Source organism: Octodon degus, unplaced genomic scaffold (genome assembly GCF_000260255.1).
Source record: "Octodon degus isolate 3935 unplaced genomic scaffold, OctDeg1.0 scaffold00017, whole genome shotgun sequence".
In the NCBI taxonomy this organism is placed as follows: Eukaryota; Metazoa; Chordata; class Mammalia; order Rodentia; family Octodontidae; genus Octodon; species Octodon degus.
In genome coordinates, this window is record NW_004524593.1 from 4,812,877 (window position 1) to 4,829,142 (window position 16,266).

Here is a 16,266-nt window from a genome sequence, read left to right on the forward strand (position 1 = left end):
TTTTCAAATTAGAAATCTGAAAAACATGAGATTACTCCTTTCCTTAATTTTCCCTTCTTTGATTCCAGTTTACTTCAAATTTCTTTAATGCACTTCTTAAACACCACTGTGACTGCCTTCACTCAAACCTTTTCTTACCTACTGTCTCAGTTATTCTTCTTTTGTTGTGGGACAAAATACTCAACACCCAAAATGAAGAAAGAAAAGGTTTATTTAGCTCACAGTTTGCAGAGATTTCAGTCCATACTTGGCAGATTCCAAGGACTCCAAGACAGAGTGACACATGACAGAGAGCAACCTTTCAAAGCATTGGAAAACAGCAAGAGAGCAAAGGAAATGGCAGCAGTTCAGGCAGCAAACTAGTCTCTCTCCCCTCCTCACATTGTAGTGCAAATTACCTGCCAACAGGCAGGTGCAGCATCCACACCCACAATAATCACAAATGCCAGAAGCCACCCATTTGATTACATGAGGCTTTGGGGAAACACCTATACCCAAATCATAACACCTACAGCAACAGATCTCCCTAATTTCTACCTTGCTACCTCTGCAAATCAATCCTTCACACCACTGTCAAGAGTCTAATACTAATATTTTTTTGCTTAATGCCTCTTGTAGACTCCATTATCTACATGACTAAACTCAAGTTTCTCTCTAAATATTTAAAAATCTCTAAAATTGTGTTAAGTTTTCAGCTTTGTATTTCCTGCCACTCCCTGCTTACTTTATGCTTCAGTGATGCAAAACTACCTGTAGCTATTCCCTGAACAATAACCTTGCTTCCCCATACTTCTAAGTCTCTATCTCATGCTATTCCCTCTTCCAGTAATGTTCTGTCTCTATTCTCCCTACCATCTAAAACCTGACCAATCTTCACCATTTTGCTTTTCTCTATGGGCAAAAACTGGCTGAGGTCTAGGAGACCTTCCTGATTTAAACACATTGGAGGTTTGTTGCTTTCTCCTAACCCTCACAACCCTCTAGATATCTCTATCTTACCACCTACTACACACTGGGAACCAAAATTAACTGCTGGTTTTCACACAGGACTCAGCAATTCCAGGACATAAAACTTACTGCTCTGCTCTCAGCACACTGATTTATTGGTTTTGACTACAGACTGGAACAGCTTTTGATGAGAGCTTGAAAAAGTGAGTGTCCAGTAATCAGAGAAGATCTTCTGGTAAAAGAAATGAACTGGGCAATGAAAAACTGTTTCTCAAACCTAAGTTCAGACTAAGCACCAGCTGGACATTCAAATAGGAAAGTGTGGGTTACAGTATCAGTGAAAATTAAAGAGTTTTTAAATAATGCTGACTGGAAAGTTGGGGGAAAAATTACAGTAATTCTATGAAGTGTTGAGGGATGTGAGAAACAGGTGAAAACTATGAAAGCCATTTTGGTTAAACACTGCTAATGAGACAAGTCCCAAAGATGACGATGCCTCCAGTGGTTTTGCGTAAGGCACCTGATTTTCTTTCAGGCATGTTTTTAATAAATGAAGATGTTCTTAATATAGTATTTGTTTGGGCCTCTTTTAAAGTTGCTTCTCTTCTGCTTGATCTGTCTGCTAACAGGAAGAAAACATACTGCACCTCTTTTTCCTTTCAGTTTTTACTCTATCAGAAAATCTCAGCAGTCTAGTTATCTATACCACATGGAACTATTCTATTAGAAGACTGATCCCTAAATTGGTCTACATTTCAATGACTCCACATAGGGAAGCACTTCTTGAACAATGTATATGCTGTTTTATATCTTAATCTACCGCTAAAAATTTGGCTAATGTAATTTGCCCTTAAAGCTACAAGAAATAACCATATACTGAACTTATTTGAAATGATGTATTTTAAGAAACTTTGTAGAACTCCAGTCACAACACTTCTACCACTTTAATTTTCAATTCACAGCTACAAAGATAGTTTACAGGTTAGCCATGTTAACCTGTACAAGGAATGGTGAAAAATAAAGCTGCAAAAGTAGGTTCAAGATGAATTTTAGGCCTTCCACATCAGGGTTTAAATTTTTATCCCTCAAGTTAAATAAAAGGAACCTTTGAAAAAGTTTATCAAGAAACTGACATAATCAGACTTGGGTGTTAATGAGACAAATCTTAAGGCACTGTATGGAATGGGGTGAACTGTGGGGCACAGTTGTAATGAGGTTAGCCCAGGCAACTCAGTGAGATCTTGCCTCAAAAAGCAAAAAGAGTTGAAGTGTACATCAGTGGTTCTGCACATAAAGGAAACTAGGGGGAAATGGATTGAGGCACACAAATATGAGGCTACTCTAGCCACTGACTTTTAAAAAATATTCTTTTCTCTGACTGCCAAACAAATACGTGAGAATCCACACATACCAGCCCTCTAAAAGTCTGTTTCCAATCTCGAAGTTATCAATTACTTTCCTTTTTTGAAAGCAAGGTGTTTTTCCTTACTTTTCAAGTTCTTTAGTCTCAGCTAAGACAGTTTATATTTTTATCTAAATAAGTTCCTTACATCTCTTTCCATCTCTGTGTCCAGTTTTCTCCTTCCTTTCAAGGCTTTACTTTGTTTGGCACCTTTACTCTAATTATATGTAGAAGCTCAATGCTGTTTCAAAAACCACACATTGTACTTCAAAACTGATGCCCTTTATAAGGACAATTTCAGACCAAATTTTATCTGTACCCAACTCTGCATTTTTAAGTGTGTGTATATATATATAATCTCTCCTCTTAGTGTACTCATGTCTCCAACTAAATAGCTTTTCGCTTTCAAATCCTTTGTCTACTCTTTCATTTCTTTTTGAATAATACCATGCTTTATGGTTGTTTAAACAGCAAACACATACATTGATATTTCTTCTCACTTTGATTTTATTTTACATACTTAGAATTTTAGGTGCTAGAATTCATCATCTCAACCTCAGCATGCTCCAAGAAACCAGCTTTGTCTTTTGTCCACCAGAATCCTGCACAGGATATGGCACACAGAAGTCTCAATAAATACCCCTTGACAATGAGATGGGTGACAGAAAGGAGACACTAGACAAGAGCTAGTTATAAAAAAAACTAAAACCCAGATCCTCTGAATTCTAGGTGTCTTTCTTGCCACTGTAATCCCATACCCAACACTCATAACTTAAAGTAGGAAAGGTATACTCTGGATCAATTTGTAGAGGTCAGTCCATAGTTGACTGGTTCCAAGCTTGGCATGATGGCATTTCATGAGAGCAAAGCTCATGGAGGTAAAGGAGCAAAGAGTGAAAAGAGAGGTGGGGGAGGGATACAAACCTTGGCAGGCCATACTTCCAAGTGACCTGCTTCCTCCAACAATGCTCCTCCTCCCAACATCACTCTTACCTATACACTCCTCAGTGGACTAATCTGCTGAGTATCACGCCCCTAAGATTCAATCACATACCAAAAACCATACCTCTGAGCAACTGAGGCTTTGGGGTAGGGAGGACAACTGGGTATAAAACCCTAACAATGCTGTATTTATTGTACTACATTGCCAAATTGTCAATCTTTCACCAAAGCACCTGCTCCATGAACCCTCTTCTTCATTCCCACTGTCATGTACTTGTTATAACAAAATTCAATTCCTCTAACTGCTTTTTATTCCTCTAACTGTATTCATCCCTATAAATCTCCCTCTTCCAAAGTATGTCTAGCATAATGATATTAAAATAATATTCTCAAAACATTACCTCCCTCATAAAATCTTTACCATCTATCTTTTTGACTTAGCTTATAGTACATCTCTTACTTTCTCCTTAGGTTTGTCTGCTTATTATCACTCCCACTGATATCAAGTGCAACATCGCTTCACCTTTCAAGCTTCTATGAAGTGCCATCTACTCTCTGTAGGCAGACATACAAGCACATAGAGAAATAGCCATTATTCATACAAGCAGCAAGTTCATCTTATTTCAGTACATGAAATACCTGCTCTCACAGAAATGGAGTTTATGATTTCCCATATCTCCAAATCAAACTTTCCTAAGCAAAAACAGACTTATTTTCTCCTTTAAGAATCTACTATTTATAAGCTTCTGAAGGATTAGCAACCTAAATTTGCAGACCAAAAATTAGAGAAGGGCTGCAAGGACAGCCAACATTTTGGCCCTAGTAGTTCAAGGTCAGTGAAGACTCACAACATAGGAGAACCAGTACTGTAATATCATGTAATTCAGTTGTGTCTCAAATTTTCTGATCAAGAAGATTATGGGTCCACAGAGGAAAGTGATCAATGATGTACAGTGTGCCTAAGGAGAGTCACATGGAGAGAAAACATTGTCTCAGGCTTTCACAGAGAGCAAACTGGTCAAGCCATGGCCATGATTCATCCACATGTCTGACACTGACAAAGGATCTACAAACTGTGGTACAGAGTTTCAGGATAAATCTGGAGGGATTTAACTCACCTTATCAGATACAAAAGATACATTTCTTGTTATATAGGTCTTGCTTTATCTTGGTCTTAACCATCCAGCAGAAAAGTATAAAAATGAAGTATAAAAAGTAAATATTAATATGCTGAGCTGTAAAAGGCTCAAGTCAACAACTTCTGACATTGCCAGTCTTACGGGAAACCCACTACTATTATGGACTACTGGACTATATTCGAATATTTTGCTGAATTCACACACCTATAATATTTAAATGACAATGGAACATCCTTCTCTGACAAAACTAAACAAAAAAGGGGAATACAAATGAATGACCATTTTGTATCTGTATGTTCAAAATAGGATAGATATACAGCTGCATTCTCTTAATTCAATGAGTAGAGATTTGTTCTAATAGTGTTTGTGGACAGGATATCATGTCTGCGTCTTGTACAATGAATAACCACTTAGACAACAATATGCAATGTATTAATTATTGAAACTGTTAGTAACCTGTTTTGGAACTCTCATTGCTATTTGTTTCTCAATAATTTTTTTTTTTTTTAAAAAAGACTCTATTTAATTCAGCTTTTATTCACAAGTATCCTAAATAGATCTCTTAGAATGTTAGCTATTGAAAAAGTCTGAGGCCACCAAATCCAGGAATACTACTAAATTCACCAAAAACACCTTAGAAACTAAAAGCAAAATCCACAAACAGAATTTCCAAAGTAAAAACCCTAGGAACATGTTTTATTGTTGGTGTTGTGTTGTTTTGTTGTATTGGGGATTGAACCTAGAACCTGCATGCTAAGCTACATCCTCAGCCCTTTTGAGCTATATTCCTTGTTCCTTTTTCATTTTGAGACAGGGCTGTTCTAAGTTGCTAAACTGCCCAAACTAGGCCTGAATTTGGGATTCTTCTGCCTTAGCCTACCAGAATGCGGGCCTGGTGAATACAAGCCTAGGTGACCACCTGAGGAGGACTGTATTTCTTATTTCCCCCAGAAAACAAGAGCTAGCTGAAAAATAATCAGCCTTGAAACCTAGTGATAAAAAATGCCAGCCACAGTCAGCCTATCCTTGCGTTACCTGCCTTCAGAGTAGTCTTCAAGCAAGAAAATGGTGATGACAAACAGGGCAAGGATAAACTGATTTGGGCTGGTATTTTTGATTTCTAGCTTTCAATCATTTTCTGGCTAGATCTTATTTTCAAGGAAAGGGGATTTTAAAAGTTTAATGAATAATTCTTAAGCCAATACAGGTATCCCACCTTCAAATGAGAAAACTGACTCTAAGATTATAATGATGATGATGATGACACTTGCCCAAGGCCACTTTTGGGCCTGTAGGCAGCACAATGTGGCATCTGAGAGAACACAGGCTCACAGGTTAAGAGCCCTGTGGTTCTGTTTCTATCCCTCACCAGCTGTGAGAACTTGAGCAAACTAGCAGACCTACATCCCTCCCCTTCTTCATCGTTAAAACTGAGTCTCTGTATCAAAAGAGATGTAATAAGAATAAAATGAATAAATGTATATAAAGCACTCAAAATAGAAATATGTGCTTAATAACTATTCACTATCAATGCAAAGGACTACAACCTAGCTTCATTTATGTACTTTCCACCATTCTAGTACAAAGTATCTGCATCTTGACCATCAATTTGAACAAGAGCTCAAGTCTAATGCTTCTTTTGTATCCCTCATCGTCCCAAATACACTGTGTGTGTATTTATATGTAAATGTTTACTGAAAAGCAACCATGCTTCCACTTTATGGTGTCAAACAAAAACAAAGCACATCATTTACAAGATTAAAATATTAAATAGTGATAAATATTACCACAAAATTTATAAGACCTATATACAGAAAACTAAAAAAAAATTAAAGAAAAATTGATTTTAAGAAATACATTTTAAGGCAAAATACTTAACAATTTTCCAAAAACTTAACTAATAATCTAATTCTAATGAAAATTCCAGTTTTGTTTTTCATTGGTAGGCTTTTCTAAAATTGATATGAAAATCCAAAAGACTTAAAAACAAAACAATTTTGAAAAGAAAAAGAAGAACAATCTTGAAAGGCTAATGACATTATTTTCAGAATTGATATACACTGATAATATTTACTCTTTCAGTTTCTCACATTAGGGAGACAAGATGTTTACACATGTGAGTCTGATTTATTTTACTCATGAGTATGGACTCAAGTGCATCCATTCCCCTATAAAAGTTTCCAGTCTGTCCTTCTTTATGGCTGAGCAGTACTCCACTATATAAAAAGATCCTGCTTTTTAATCCATCCCCTGGTTGATGGGCACCAAGAACTATATTCAATGAATTCTTATTTCTAAACTCTGACAGGGAGAACAAAAGACTTCTTCTCAACAACTACTAAAGTACACAGAGTAAATGAATAATAAGAAAGAGGCAACAGGGGCCATCCAGATAGCTCAGCAGATCAAAGCACCTGTTTAGCAGATGCAGGGACCAGGGTTCAATCCCTGGCATGCCATGCCAACCTCGCCCCCAGGGAGCACTGAGACAGTGATTGAAACTGGGCACAATGGCACGCGCCTGTAATCCCAGTGCTTGGGAGGCTGAAAACAGGAGGATCACTATGAGTTCAATCTGTATAGTGAGACCCTGTAGACCTTGCATTAAATACATAAAAAAAAAAAGAGGCAACATTCTAAACACTTTACATATTTTCTCCCTGTAGATTAAATAATATAACAATACTAAATTAGCTATGGACTACAAGGTACCTATGAAGGCTATAATATTTTCTAACAAAGTTAGGTGACACCTTTATATAAAATATAAAATCACTTTAACTCACAATTATAAAAATAAAACTTTAAGGAAGAAGCAAGGAAGGGAAGGAGAAAAGGGAGGAAAGTTGATGGAGGGAAAAGGAACTAAGTCAGGAGGCCCAAAAGAAATGAAAGCCAGTAAGTATGGAGACACAAACATGTACTTCCAGGACTCTGAGAGGCTGAAACAAGAAAATTCCAAATTCAAGCTCACCCTGGCCAATTTAACAACACCTTAGCACAAAATAAAAGGTAAAAAAGGGCCAGGACTTATCACTCAACCTTAAAGCTCTGAATCAATCCCTAACACCACAGGTGGGGGGAGGGGGGAGAGAAATACTTCTCTCAGCAACATGTATCTGCATTTACCAAGCAAGTATACCCCTGGGCATTAACATCCTTATACTGCAAATATGCAAAAGCAATTTTCTATTCCCTTGTGACATGTGTCATTTTACTTCTGGAAATTACTTTAAAACATACCTGGAAAATATAACAGGTAACATACAACTGGCACTAAAGAACAATATAATACACATGAAAAATTAACTTTCACATAGTATTTTGTTTCTTCCTAGTTATATATAAACTATTAAGTAATACAACATACATAGGAATGATTCTACCTGAATAGTTTGAGAGAATATAACACATATTTTTATAAGTTTCTATCTTTTCATTACAAGCTACAAATAGCAACTTCTTCTCAGTTGAAAAAGATTTGAAAAGTGAAAGTGAGTTAACAACAAAACATGAAATAAACAATATCAAAAGTAACTTAAGGGGCCGGGGAGATGGCTCAGTGGAATAAGCGCTTCCCTGGCAAGCGCAAGGGCCTGAGTTCAATCCCTGGTTCCGCAAAAAAAAAAAAAAAAAAAAAAAGTAACTTAAGTACTAATACATGTCTGCCAACTCTACAACTTGTTCCCATTCCATCGCACAGAAGATTCAAATAAGTAATAACCTAAAAGGGGTAATATGGAACACATCCAGCTCTTTAAAAAATAATTTGAAAGACATTATATAAAGAATTGTTTGCCATGTTTTCTAGACACAAATCCTTATATTTTATATAAAAAAATGTCACATTTCTTTCATAATCTTTTTCCTAGTAAGGTGACCTGGCTTCATCTAACTTGTCTGAGGGAATTGACACTATAAATAATCCAACACCTCTTATAAATACAAGATGCTTTCTTTGGAGTATATATCTCTGCACAAAGATAAACTTTTCCTAAGGTTTTCCACATTAAGTTCACCAACAAAAAAAAGTAAAGAAAAGAAAAGAAAAAACAGGCTATTTTCAAAAAAGGCAAGAGATGAACTAAAAAGGGTATATTTTATTATTTTGAATATGCTTTTATTCAGAAAGAAGTTCAATCTTTAAAAAATGAGACAGAGGGTCAGAGATATAGCTCAGCATCAGTCTATGAAATTCAGATCCAAAAATGGAAATGAGCAATGGAAAGTACAAAAAAAAAAAAAAAAAAAAAAAAAAAAGAACGAACAAAAAAAACAGCAGAAAAAATTTTCCATATGACAAGACAGGAGTTTTACATTTTTCTACTCATCATCTAAAAAAAAAAAAGCAGTTCTAGTTTTTCAATTCACACATGTTAACAACAAGAAACATTCAGAAAAAGTAAACTAAAGTGTGCAAAAATAGAATCACAAACCAAGAAATAAACCCCTTCAGTCACTGAAAATTGGGCTGATATACTTTTAAGGTCAACACCTTAATTTAGACTTGTTAAATCTTCCCTTGCATAACCACCACCCTTACCTCCAAAATTTTCCAATCTATTTTATCTTCCATAGTGATCTACCTAAAGAATCAATGTGACTTACTTTATTGATCTCCTACATTAAATTACCTCTACTTCACTTGCACATTCTCTGCCACATTAGAATCAGAGTTCATCTGCATAATCAAATCCTTTAAAACCTAGCTCTAACTCCCCTTTCCATCTTTCCACACATCTACTCTATACTTCAGACAACATGATAACAGGAATGTTCCCTCCATGTAAAGCAAAATTCTCACATCTTAAATTATCCATTCTGAAAACTATGTATGGGAGCCAAGGGTCACAGAAATAACTTGCCCTGGGGCATACAATTTGTGATAGAACATAGCTAGAATAAAAATTCTTGTGTTAGTGTTCCTAAAGTACTCTGTAAGTATATCTATTATACTTGTCCAGTGTGTGAGAATTGTTTAAATGAGGCTCTTTCCATTCATTAATCCAATTATGAGTTTTCTGAAGATGATCCTTTAGGGTAGATTCGTTTAATCTAAAAATAAATTGGTACTGAGATTAATATAAGGATACATACTTAGCATTCACTAATTATGGTGTCTTAGTTACTTTTCTCTCATTGCTAAAATTAAATACCCAACACTCAAAGTTAAAAAAGAAAGGGTTTATTTGGCTATAGTTTGTAGGGGTTTCAGTCCATCATCCACTGGCTCCAAGGTAGGTTAGCCCCAGGAGACATGCCTCACAAAGGAGAAACAGTTCATGGATGGCAGAAGGCAACAAAGCAACAAGGGGAGCATTTACAGCATCTTTCTACCCTTTATCTTATCCAGGATACCCAGACTGCGACAATGCCAAACGTAACGGGACTGATTTAGTAATCATCAACCCTTAATCCCAGCAGCCTTAATCCTTCTATACCATGAATTTCTTTTTTTATTTGGTTCAGGGTCTCACTATGCAGCTTGGACTTGCACAGTATGTGGTACCAGGGATTAAACCTGGGTCCTTGCTCTTGCCAGGCTGGCTCTTAGACCACTGAGCTATCTCCCCCACCCTACACCATTAATTAATCACACATTATATTTAGCCACCTCCGAAAAAGTCCCACCTATGACTGCATGAGGCTTTGGTAAGACATCTAGACATAAGGCATAACAATGGGTCACAGTCAGACTATCAAATGATTCAGGTATGGATCAAGTCTATACTATTGAGAACCACGATCAACCTTCTGTTTGCCTAGGACTGAGAGTCCAGATAAACTGAATAATGGTCAGACACTACATTCTGGTTCATGAACTTAACATGGCAAAAGAAACTGCAGATTTCTTTAAATAAAGTCTTCGGAGGAGAAAAATTTAGACTGTTTAGATGGACCAGATAACGACAAGAGTCCTTATAAGAGGGAGGGAAAGGCAGAAGGATCAATCATTAGATGTAAAAACTAAACCAAGAGGTTAATGTACAGAAAGTGACACAGAATGCAGGCAGTCTCTTGAAGTTAAAAAAAAGTCAAAGTAATGAATTCTTGGGGCTCCAGAATGAACTACTGTACCTTGTTCACATCTCCACTTTAGATTGGTGAGACTGATTCTGGAATTCTGATATCTGAAACTGTGAGATAATAATCCTGTTTTACAACACTAAATTTGTGACACTTTATTACAGTAGTAATAGAAAAATAATACAGAGGATTCCTGGAATATGGAACTTTCAGCACTACAACATGACCTGTTCAAACTAGCTTTTGGTTTACAATGCTCAAACATCTGGTACACAGCAAACTTAAGAAAAATCTTTGAATAATTTTATAATTAAATATATACACAATATATTCTTCTGTTTTACAAAGATCATGTAAGGCTATCTCACTTTCTTTTAACTGTCCTTTGGTAGAAATGGATCAGTTTTACCATTTGGAGAATATAAGAAAGTTCAAAGGAGTTATGTAACATGCCAGGGACACTTATCTAGTAAGCACCGTATATATAATATAGGACTTCTGATCTCACAGTCAAAAGATCCCAGTAGACAAGAACCTGTCCTATGAAAAAGGCTACTTAGGTTCAAACCTAAACTCTAAAACTTAACAGATATTTCACCTTTGTCAAGTTACTTAACCTCTCTACTTACTCATTTGTAAAGTACAAAATGAAGTTAATACCTAACCTACAGGATTGTTAGGGTACAAAATACTACAATATGTAAAGTACACTCCACATGCTAGACACAGAGATGACAAGTATTAGTTAGAATATACTCTATACTACTTAATTAAAAATCACAAAGTGTGCAAAAGAAAAAACAGTAACCAGAATCAATGAGAGGATGATAGTCTGTGAAGATAACTTAAGGTCAGTACTCTATGCCAGAAAGATAAAATATATAGGGTAGATATAAACAAGTTTTGTAAAATTCCAACAGTATAAATACAGTGGTGATAAAATTTACCAATATTGGATAAGAGGGAGAATCTTGGAAACTAGAATATTGTAGTATAACTAAACATAGCACTCAATCTACCAGAGAGAATGGATCACAAAATTTGGAACAATTTCTAAATTGCAAAAACAAAAACGACTAGTAAGGGGAGTTCCTAAGTCTTCTGTAAACCTTTTGTCTAACCCTACAGTGACTTACAATGTTACTACTTTCTATTAAGGACATAGGACAGGAATATTGGGAAATTACAGACCAGATTAGACTATAACAAAAGTTAGACCTTAATTTATACCAATGTTAAACTGTAACTTCAACTTTCCCCAACTTCATTTATCAACACCCTTCTCTGAACATCTTATTACCTGTAACACCTCTTTAATAGCTTTAAGAATAAGATGTCTTTAAGTCTAACAGTCCAAATAAAGCTGATAGTATAGTAAAACACAGCTGCATGTTAAGCTCAAGTTTCTTTAACTTTTCACTCTTCTTAAACCATTCCTAAATGTTTTTCACTTCAGGAGTCAAAAAAAAAAAAAACACTTTGAAGAACTTTATGCATATCAATTTCAATACTAGGGTGATATTTTGTCCCGAACAGGGAGATCATAATCTCATTACTGTTAATAAATAAAGCTGAAAATATATATTCAAGGTAGTTGTAGACAGATTCTCCCCCCAAAAAATGCATCATCACCTTAAATTTACAAATAATTTTAAGAATCATCTTTAATGCTTAATTTCATTTCCACTAATTTTTTAAAAATCTGATGAGAAAAGAAAATCAGCATCTAAATCAGAATTTAGATTTGAATGAAAATTCAAATAACTTTTGCCCTATCAGCCATTTCAAAAAGTGCTAAAAAAGAATAACATGGTCTATATATGAGCAAAAGAGAAAAAAGAAAATACATAATGTACAACAAGTAAGGTGGAAATGAATACAAGATTTCAGTTTCTGACCCACAAATATAATGTTAGAATGGTTTGAGTAGATTCAGCTCTTATAGGCACATCTTGGTATTCAACATAACAAGATGTAGAAAAACAGGACAATGGTGTTATTTAAGGGATTCAAACTGTATGACAAGAGGTCACTTTTTGCTTTCTCAAACTTTTATCATCCTTCCCATCTTCCTCAGGTAGACAGACATAAGTGTTTTCCCCCTTTTAATGTATTATTGTATGTGAACAACTCCACAACTTCAGTGCCTTTGGACCAAATTAGGCTGGCATCCATACAAGTGAATACTGTTGTGCACTGTAGAAATAAGTTAAAGAGGAAACTACTTTGAATTTTAATGTAAGAGACAGCAAATTTCGTCAACTGATTAAGTATCTTCTTAGCAAATATCACACATCTCTGTATAAACTCCCTGGGAGAATTTCTTCAGAAGAGAAAGTATGGCTTTTCTAAGCACACAGATAAAAATTCTTTGATTAACAAGATCTCTCCTCTCAAAAAGCCCCAAACAGATTTCAGGTTGACTGAAACTTCATGTAGCTTCAGAAACAAAGCACCCTTCCCTCTTGTAAAAGAGAGTACTCACGTTCCCTCTGTCCAGAGGCACTAACAAAAACTACTGTGCACACCACATCTAAGACCCCTCTTCACCAAGCCAACTGAAAAAGTGTCCCCAAAGTTCCCAAACAACAGTCCCAAGTGTACTCGGGGCCAAACATTGTGCAAGAAATGTCCAGGAAAACAACTGCTTATACATTAATCTCACCCTCACGACGACTCACGCTCTCAAAATCGCGTGTCCAGTACACATCACACCTGACGCGCTTCACACCCGCCCCACACCAGGAGAGCGAACCTCGGCGCTCAGCTCCTGCCCGCCGGGGCGGGAGGAAAGGCGCCCGGAGGTCCCCTCCACATCCTTTTCCCCCACGCAGGCTCCGCAAATTCCAGCTCCGCCGTGGAAACCTCTGCGCAGAGGGCTGCCGAGGACGAGCGTGCGGGGAAATCCGCTGGTGCCTCCCTCGGGGCCTGGGAGACCCGCACCTGGAAACCCGCTTGGGGGTGTGACCCGAGCGGCGCCCAGTCCCTCCCGAGCCCGCCGAGACTCCGGCGGCCGCGGCCACTCACCAGACCAGAGAGCACAGAGAGAGGCAGGAGACCAGGGCCAAGGCCCGCCGGTACTTCTTCATCTTCTCCTCCTTCTTGCCCCTGCCAGGAGGCGGCACATCCTCCCGGCAGCCGACACTGCCGAGGCCAAGATGGAGGAGCCGGAGCGGGAGCGCGAGGATGGGACCGAGCGTCCGGAGGGCTGCGGCGCTTGGGGAGCGGCTCCGCGGCGGCTCGCGTCCCGCACGCGCTCTCCGAGGGCCCCACGGGCGCTTCACACGGAGACTCCGGGAATCGCCGCCGCCTGCCCGCCCGCGCCCGCGCCCGCCTCCTCCAGCTGCCGCCGCCGCCGCTGCCGCCCCATATCCCCTCAGCCCTCCCCGGCCTTCGCTCGGAGCTGCAGGCGACCAACGGCAGCCGCGCACTCTCCTTCCATCAGCCAATCGCTGGCGGGGCCGCGACACCTCACACACCGCTGAGCTGGAAGGAGACGCGTCACCCACGTCCCGCGGCGCGCGCACCCCCACCAGCCTCCGCGCGGGCCACGCCCCCTCCGACGTCCGGGGCCCCGCAGCGCGAGCCAGGAGGACACAAAGCTCTAAAACCAGCGCGGCCGACTCCGCCCACCCAGGTCCCGCCCACTTACTGGCGCCAATTCAAGATGGCCTTCCGCCCTCCAATAGCCCAGCCCCTCGCTCTGCGGGCGCCGGGTCCGCGCAAGAGCCCTTGGGAGTTGTAGTTTTCTTTCTGGAACCCTACTTTCCTTGTAGCAGTCCGCCCTGGAATCTACAGTTTGATATAGAATTCTATAATTTCTCTTCTCACGGAGAGACTGGCCAGCTTTGGAACTGTCACACTCAGTTTTTGTCTTTGATCACAGTTCGTGAAATTTGACTTTGAAAGACGGTGGATACAATAAAGTAGTGCTAATGAAATTTAAGAGGTAGGCTCCCTGAGTCAATGGCTAAGGGACCCTTAGAGCTGGATGCTGATTGGTAGATTAAGGGAGGGGGCGTGTCAGAACGTCCTCTCCTGGCATTGGTGGGAACCTAGTCTTCCCCTTTCCTATCTTTCGAGGGCAATTTCGCGCCCAGTGGAAATCCGACAGATAAAGTCCACTCCGCTGGTCTTCGTTCTGTTGGTTTCGAGCTTTGGGGTCAGGTTCCTTCTGGGGAGCGAGGCGCTCCGAAAGCGGGGAGGGTGGCTGGCGCGGGCACCCCGTTTCTGCTTTGGTCTGGGCAACAACGTGAGGGCTGCTGATAAGCACTGTGCAGCTTGGCCACTTCAGGTTATTATGCTGCCAAGTCCCCTGCAAAGTCTTCAGGAGCTAGTAGAGGGACTTTCCGTCTGAAACTCCTAGGTATTTGACGGCTTCTTTCCCAAGTGCCTCTGATCTTGCAAGATAGCTACTGTAGAATTAAGAAGCACTACCTGTTCACTGGAGGAGATATTTGGCCCTGGTTATGTTTCTTCATCTCTTGTAACCGATACTGACAGTGACTGTCAGAGAGAAGTTAGTTGTTTCAGAGGGATATTTTAGGTAAGAATGTAAAAGTGTAATGATATTCTCCCTTGCTTTCTCTATCAGGAGACTAGTGACTACCTGCCCATGATATTTCCAGAGAGATTAGGGAGAAGAATATAAACTGGCTAGGAAGGGTGTGATTGAAAGGAAAGGGGCACAGCCTGTAGTTATCCGTGTCTTGGAATATAGCGTAACATTTAATGTGAAAAATGCTTAAAGGAAGCATTACTTAGGGTTCGTGTGGCGACAGAAACTAGTAAAAGCCCCAACTAATGCCTAATTTTGAGCCATGAGATTTCCTTATGAACCTTGCAAATTGGGTTAGTTTTTACTTATATTTGCAAGGAACTGAATAATTTGACCCACTCTGTAATTCTTGGATATAAGTCAACTATATGCTAAGCATATTCTACGAAAGATTTAATTTAGTTTTGAGAGGAGTTCACTACTTTTGGGGAACAATAATTAGATAACACTTGCCATTTTGCTGTTGATGCTTTTCTAAACATATGGCAGTCAAGTCCTTTCATCTCTACTTCCCACTTCCACAAAAATGAGGCACACTTTTGCCGTAGTAGTAGGACAAGGATTGCCATTCTCTATACTGTTGGGCACATGTTTCTTCTTACTCCAACAACTATGCTATTAAGGAGTGGTTGTGCCTCACTTGGCTACGATCATAAAATCACAGCCAAAGAAGATACATTAAAATTCACGTGTATTTCAAGTCTGGAAAGTTAACAAGTGTCCTCTCCTACCTCTTACACTTCACTCCAAACCCGCATGCTCACCCACTTTTTTAATTTCTTAATTGCCATATAATAATTATACATATTTTTAGGGTATGACATTTTCAATGCATTTGTACAATGTAAAAAGATCAGATTAGGTAATTAGCATATCTGTCACCTCAGACAGATCCCATTTTTTTTGTAGGGAACATTCAAAATCCTCTTTATGTGCCATTTTGAAATATCTAATTGTTGTCAACCATAGTTATTCTACTGTGCTCTAGAGCATTAGCAGTTATTCCTGCTGCCCACCTACAGCCATCTATTAACCACACCCTCCCAACACACTTTCCAGGATTTGGTAACTATTCTCTATTTCCTTGAGATCATACTTCTAACTTTTACATGTGAGTGTGAACAGGTGAAATCTATCTTTCTGTGCTTGACTTATGTTGCTTCCAGTTCCATTCATGTTGCTAAAATGGTAGAATTTCATTCCTTTTTCTGGCCAAATGACACTCTGTTGTATTTATGTATATTTTCTTT

General features: G+C 38.8%; 1 protein-coding gene across 1 annotated transcript in view; it reads right to left on the bottom strand.

The window, feature by feature from the left end:
* Suco (SUN domain containing ossification factor) overlaps positions 1-13,643 on the bottom strand; it is a 90,871-nt gene extending 77,228 nt beyond the window's left edge. Inside the window, exon 1 of the mRNA XM_004626909.2 lies at positions 13,486-13,643. Coding sequence (XP_004626966.1) covers positions 13,486-13,547 — 62 coding nt within the window. The 5' untranslated portion in view covers positions 13,548-13,643. The remainder of the gene's footprint in view (positions 1-13,485) is intronic.
* Positions 13,644-16,266: the final 2,623 nt, after the last annotated feature.